Source organism: Sinocyclocheilus rhinocerous, unplaced genomic scaffold, assembly GCF_001515625.1.
Source record: "Sinocyclocheilus rhinocerous isolate Xijiao unplaced genomic scaffold, SAMN03320098_v1.1 scaffold623, whole genome shotgun sequence".
NCBI lineage: Eukaryota > Metazoa > Chordata > Actinopteri > Cypriniformes > Cyprinidae > Sinocyclocheilus > Sinocyclocheilus rhinocerous.
In genome coordinates, this window is record NW_015644631.1 from 1,523,437 (window position 1) to 1,530,671 (window position 7,235).

Consider the following 7,235-nt stretch of genomic DNA (forward strand, 5'->3'; position numbering starts at 1 on the left):
TTAGCATAGAATAACTGTAAACAGACCGCTGAATTGTTGAATATTAAAACGCATTAGTCTTCAATTATTTAATGGTCCAACGTCAGTTTCCACCCTCAAAAAAGGCCTAAATTAAAAATCTGTTTATTTAAAATGTATATAAAATAGCATGGCGTTACACTGTTTTAAAAGAATGGCATAGTTTATTATTTGCATCTTTTTGATTTTATTTAAACAATCCTAATTCAGAATGCATTTATTAAATTTGTTTAGAATCCGCATAAAACAATTCAGTTCATTCATTTAAGAATGGTTGAAATGCAGCTAGCTGTGCAACAAGCAATATTCGAATAATTAAAATGTGTGAGATTGATGATAAATATATAAACCTGGCTATTGTGTAAACTCATTCAGTTTATTAGTACTATTGCAAAGATCCTACCTGTTTTTGAGTGACTGACGAATATGCATCGCATTAAGTTTATTTGTTTGTTCATGTGAACTGTGCAATCCAAATGGATGGAAATTTTCTATGCAAATCAAATACATTTTTCATTTTAAAACTCCAAATGCTTATAATTTATTATCTCTTTGATTTTTTTCATCTGACTCTCTTTGACATTGTTAATTTGAAACCTCAAAACAATTCATAAAGAACAAGGCAAGGTGATATTGAAAGTCAACAAACCTCGAGCTACTTCATAGATGTGCAGTTTTAGAAAATTAACGCCTTAGAATGTTTGTCAACCTAATCAGAATCCAGTATGCAATAATACAGTCACTGCCACGTTAAATCCCATTTGCAACCATTGTCATTTATAACAATCACGTTGATCCTTTCTAATGCCTGAAAAGTGTAGCGCTTAATTTTTGTACCGGCGTAACCAGCAGTTTTTCTTGTGCAAATCACTTAGATAGATCTACTCAGTCCTGGTAGCACTGTGGTTCATCAGGGCCTGGGCGAGGCGGTGGACGAGAAGGGGGCGGGGCTCGTCCAGGCGGAGCCGCCTGAGGGGGCGGAGGCAAGGTGCTGGGTGACGAGGGCGGCAGGAAGCTTGTTGCTGGCGGAGGTGTGGGTGGAGAAGGAGGCAGAGTCACATTGATGTTCAGACAGGTAGGAGGAAGAGCTCTGGTTGGAGGTGGTGTGTAAGGGGGAGGGGTTATGGATGGCAGAGAGGGCAGGGTGGCGGTTGGAGAGTGGGCGGAGCAGCGCGGGGTTGGCGGCAGGGTGCCCTGCGGGACAGGAGGGCATCTGCTGTGGGGGAGGCTGTAGATGTGGCTCGACGGGTTGTTGTAAAGCGGGTATCGAGGGGGCGGGCAGGATTTCACACGGGTAAATTTCATGCAGCGACCCTGGAGAGTCAAACATTTACATTTCATTTGTAAAAGCTCTTATATAAATACATTTTGTATAAGAAATGAAACAAGACAGGACAAAGAATTAAGCCATGTTTTCTGGATGTGACAAGTTTTTGAATAACTTAAAAGGTGTTGATGTGTAAATGTGACGTCATACACCGTTGTTGAAAAGTGTGAGGTCAGTAAGATTTTTTTTTTCTGAAATAAATTAACATTTTTACTCAGCAAGGATGCATTAAATTGATTAAGTGATAGTAAAAAGGCAATTAACATTTTAAAAAAAAAGAGAGTGCTATTTCAAACTTTCTATTTTATCACACAATCCTAAACAAAAAAGTTTCACAGTTACCACGTATTAAACATTTCTTGAACAGTAAATCAGCATATTAGAATTATTTCTGAATGATCATGTGACACTGAAGACTGGAGTAATGATGCTGAAAATTCAGCTTTGCCATCACAAGACTAAAGTACATTTTAAAATGTTAAAATAGAAAACCGTTATTTTAAATTGTAATAATATTTCACAATATTACTGTTTTACTGTATTTTGATCAAATTAATGCAGTGAGCATAAGATACTTCTTTCATAAATATAAAAAAATTACCACAAAATTTTGAATGGTAGTGCATATTAATAGTTTCTGTTTTCTGATGATTCCAAGGCATGGTTTTTAGGAAAATTATTAAGTACATATATTTACATAGTATGTCAAACTCTGACTTCACAAGATCAAGGAAAATCTGATTTCTTATGACAACTCTAATTGTTTCTACTTAAATCAGACTTATTCCACAGTATGGCTAGTTTGAATGATAAAAAAGGCATTCGTGAGATGAATCAAGTACAGTTTACTGTTTTGTGTTATATAGCTCAGTGCAGTTTAATATAGCTTTAAAGAGTCAACAGAAGCTCTTGTTTGCCTGTGAAGATCCAAAGCAGTCCCATTGCTTTAATTTTAAAGGCCATCTGATTTCCGTCCAACTTTCTTGTTCTATTTAACAGCAGATCAGACACCCCAAAACTTCCCTCTGTGCATTCTTCTGAGGGAAAGGGGAGGGTGGTTAATGTTTTAAGCAGACTATGGTGCATTCCTTTTAGGCAGGAGCAATATTAGCAGACTGGTCCTATTGGTCTGAAGCTGAGCCAGCGTCCTGAGTACCTTCACTCTGCCTCTGTTTCTGACTGCACTTATTGCTAACAGCTGGCCTCCTTTCATCCTCAATATACATCACAATGTTTTCAAGTGTTCCTCACAATCTGCTTGCAACATTTTAACGAGAACCGATTCTGAAATAACCCAGAGGACTGCTTTATTCAGCATTACCTTCTACTACCTTGTGTGGAAAGTTTTTAGCCCTATTTACTGTGTTGTTATAACTTGAAAATATTGTCATAGAGTTAAGTAATAAGCACAGAGTTTATATGGCGAATATCTATGTTATATGTTTGATATGAAGTTAATTTAATAAATTATACGCTACATGTCAAACAACTGGAATAAGGATTTTTTAAAGAAGTCTCTTATGCTCACCAAGGCTTTGAAATAAATTTAAATACCTTTTCTGAAATATATTTTAAAATGTCATTTATACCTGTGATGGAACTTTCAGCCGAATTTTCATTCTAATATGCTGATTTGGTGCTCAATTAATATGAATGTTGTTGTTTTTGTTTTGTTTTTGGTGCTCCAAACTTCTTAGTGTACCATGGTTTCCACAAAAACATTAAGCAGCAACTGTTTTTAATATTGATAATAAGAAATCTTTCTTGAGCATTAAATCAAAGCATTTTAGAATGATTTCTGAAGGATTATGTGACACTGAAGACTGGAGTAATGATGTTGCAAATTCAGTTTGCATCACAGGAATAAATTACATTTGAAATTATATTGAAATAGAAAAGAGTTGTTTTAAATTGTGATAATATATCACGATATTACAGTTTTCATTGTATTTTTAATCAAATAAATGCAAGCTCGGTGAGCATAAGAGATTAAAAATGTTTATTGTTCCATACCTTTGACCTGTTATGTGCATACGCCACAAGTTGACAATCACAAGTTGATAGCGCATCTGTGTTACGTATGGCACTATTCATTACCTTCTCTCCCGGCTGAGGTCTCATCACAGATACGCGGTCATATCCTCTCCTAAGCCACACCCACAGGGCATCCAGTTTCCCCTGAAAGATCCGAACACAACAGCGGTTCCAAGAGATCAACACTTGAAAGCATGCTGGTGAGAAATTCAAGCTGCAAAACACACTTCATCAACAATGCAAAGATGATTTTCAGGGTAATCTGTAATTGACTACAGAGAGCGGTACAGAGAGACTTACAGAGGGCTTATCTGTTGAATCTTATTTTATGCACGTTGTTAACAGAAGTTCCACTAATTTTCCAATTTCCTGTCAGGATCAAAGAAAAATAATAAGCTGGTAGAACAGTAGCAGTTGGAATTTAGTGACCCAGACATCTAATTGACTGACTCTGTGTATTTTCAATTCAGTGAATATTAAAAGTTTCTCCTTATTTGGGTGTAAAATCACTTTACGGAGTACATTTTTTGCAGAATCTGGGCCAAATACACACCGAAGCTTCTCTTCATTTCTCTCAATGTGTTTAATTTCTCCCTCTCAGAGTGAACTGTCACCCAACATAATCCAGAGGAAAGAAGGTGGAAGAGAGAGAGAAAAGGAGTTTGTTTTGTTGGGAAATGTACCAGCTCTGCAAAGCTCATCTCCCTTGGGTCAGCTCAGTTCAGTGTCTGGTTTAAATTAACCCTCCCCTTCCATCTGACAGAGACATTATGAAACAATGCAAGAACCGCTTCCCGGACTGGCTGAGGCCACCACAGCACACGCCGCTTCTTCTGAGCTCCTTCCAGTCTTCTGATGAATGACCAAGTCGTTCGTTGTCCACCAGATGACCATACCGTAAGCATGACACTGCACTGGGTCATCCGTAGCTGTTGTGTTATGTGTTTTTGCAAGGACGCACTGGGAAATGAATATTTTCTGGCTTACTTTGTATTAATTCAACACCTTTTACGATGCCATCCCTGGCCAACGTGGACCAGCATGAATTTTCAGGCTGGTTAGAGCTGATTTGGTTCTGGTCAATGCCATGCTGTTCACCAGCAAAACTTGATAAATTAAGAATAAAAAAAAAAAAAACTTTATTAGACTTTATATTAAAAGATAAAAACTGAAGAAAAAAAAAAGTCTGATGGGGACACCATCTTACCATCTAGAGTGTGTAACAATAAAGCAATCGGTATGGATCGATGCATCGATCAAATGACTAACGATATGATTTCTCAACACAACGCAACAAAAAATATATATCTATAAGATATATTAAAAGACTTGTTTGTTATAAAAGAGATGAAATTGCCACAGAGCTGTCATTTAAATTGATTTGATTATTTTGACATTATTTATTTTGATTTATCATTCTGTATTTTTGCAACACCTGGAGTACCTATTTTGTTGTGTATATCCTACACTGAAAAAAAATGAATGTAGGATTTTCTATGAAACAATTTTCACTCAAAAAATTGCTCATAAATTTCACAAGTAATTACAAATGAATGGCAAGTAAGGCATTGAACTGAATGTACATTTTTAAAATATAGAAAGTATTAAGTAGTATATTCTTATAAAATGTAGTCCAATAATCTTTATTTAAAACTTTGAAAAATTGAGTATATTAACATTGACAAAAAAAACTATATTACTGCACAAGCCATTATTTATTGTTCTATATTATTTAAAAACCTAAAGTGTATTTTTGTTGTGGATGTCCCAATTGGGATAAAGAATTTGCAATATTCAGATTCAAGTTCAATTAAATGTTCATGTTAAATTTTGGTTGCATTTTTTATAGTTAAAAATGTAACTAGTTGTGTAAAATAGACACACAATATTGTAACATGAATATATCAATTGCATGCCCCTGAATCTAATCAAATCGTAATGGTTTTGCAGCACATCTTGAGGTACTAGCAAATAACGTATCGTTTTTTTTTTTTTATTAAAGATTTATTTATGGGCTTTTTTATGCCTTTATTTGGAAAGGACAGTGTAGAGTAGACAGGAAAGCATTGGGTGAAGAGAGAGGGGAGCGGGATCGGCAAAGGACCACGAGCAGGGATTCGAACTCGGGTCGCCGTGAGCGCAGTTGCGCTGTATGTCGGGGCAATAACCGCGAGGCTATTGGCGCCGACAACGTATCGCTTTTAAGACAAATTTGAACTTTTAAGACATTTAGAATATCTAAATGTCATGCTTTAGTTTTTTTTTTTTAATATTGTGAACAAAACCTGTGGTTGCTCTTGTAGTCCCCCTGAAAGTAAACTGATCTACCTTGATTGGCGAGTACCACTTCTGAGGGGAGATGGGTTTCCGCATGCCATTGTTTAGGGTCCCACTGGTCGGAAACTCAAACTCTTGCTCTGGCATCTTCACCCGAGCATTCTTTGCCTTCTCCAGTTTGGTTCCTTCTTCAGTGGATCCCTTATCTCCCCAGCGCACCTGGACACACACATACACATTCATATCATTGCGGTGGACCGGAGCAAATGGAAGCTGTTGTTTTCTTTCCAGACACCCTTGCCTTACTTCCATTCTTTTGATGCCGCCAACTCCTCTCCCACCGTAATACGAGGCGTCCACTGTCGGCCATTTCTTCTTTGGGTAGGCTTCATCCTCTTCATCCTTCAGAGAAACACAGTCATATTAAGTTAACATGAATTATTCAATGACTTGATTTTATCAATCCAGAATTGATTGGATTGTAATTCAATGTCAAGTTCTGTTGGTTTTAAATTGTCACTGGAAAAACATTATGATGAACAATATAACGAAATATTGCTTACAACAAACTTTCAGTAGAGGATGGAAAAAGATGCTGTGGCTCATGCTAGCCAGCCAAACTGACGCTGTAATTATTAGGCATTAAAAAGATGATTTTAAGTGTTTGGAGGAGCTGATTACAAATGAATGCGTCCTTTGTTTAATTCAATTATGCTCAAGGGCACACAAGAACAAAGTCATTATTTATTCTCATGAAAACAATCTAATGATAATCTTTCCCAAGCACGGACAGGAAATTATGTCAGCCTATACCTTCCAGTGATTTATCGGGATTTCATAGCTCATAAGACAGAATTGGGTTTCCGTATGTTCCCACACGGTCTGACTGCAACATGTTTAATGAGCCTAGGAGAAAGAACTGAAATTTTAGCATGAGCTTGACTTTTTTATTTTATTTTTATTTTGAGTGCTATCCTAGATGTCAGCTGCAGAAAGCTTTTGCAGTCTTTTGATACTTGCTAATGATCCACCACTTATCTCAAACCCTGTCTTCAGGGTTTAGAACAATGTAACATTTATCAAAATAACACATTAACTCATTTTAAATGCAGTCCATGTGCGAACTGTAATGACCTTAACTCTACTGACAAGAGAAGCATCTTGCAAAAGGATCATGAAAAACAAACTGATTTATTTGAATGTTGCATTTAAAACAATTTTTCCATTTAATTATTTATTGTTACATCTAAAAACATTTTTAAGCATGATTTAAGTTTATGATCGGTAAGATTGTTTTAAATGGTTTTGAAAGAAGTAGTCTTATGCTCATCAAGGCTGCATTTATTTGATCAAAAATTCAGTAAAAACAGTAATACTGTGAAATATCATTTTATAGTTTTTTATTTGAATATATTTTTTAATTAAAAAAAAGTTACACAGTTGCTGCTTTAAATCACATAATTTTCTGACCCTCTGTCCTCTGTCATTATCCTAGTGATGGGAAGTTCGGATCATTTTACCGACTGACCTTTGAGTCTCGTTCAGCAAAATGAACGAATCTTTTTTCGAGTCATTTCGT

At 36.1% G+C, this 7,235-nt stretch overlaps 1 protein-coding gene across 1 annotated transcript in view; it reads right to left on the reverse strand.

Annotated features, from left to right (window-relative positions):
* Positions 1–263: 263 nt before the first annotated feature.
* LOC107758676 (anthrax toxin receptor 1-like) overlaps positions 264–7,235 on the reverse strand; it is a 23,729-nt gene continuing 16,757 nt past the window's right edge. Inside the window, exons 15-18 of the mRNA XM_016576478.1 lie at positions 5,963–6,058; positions 5,708–5,875; positions 3,443–3,523; positions 264–1,332 (exon numbers count right to left, since the gene is read on the reverse strand). Coding sequence (XP_016431964.1) covers positions 904–1,332; positions 3,443–3,523; positions 5,708–5,875; positions 5,963–6,058 — 774 coding nt within the window. The 3' untranslated portion in view covers positions 264–903. The remainder of the gene's footprint in view (positions 1,333–3,442; positions 3,524–5,707; positions 5,876–5,962; positions 6,059–7,235) is intronic.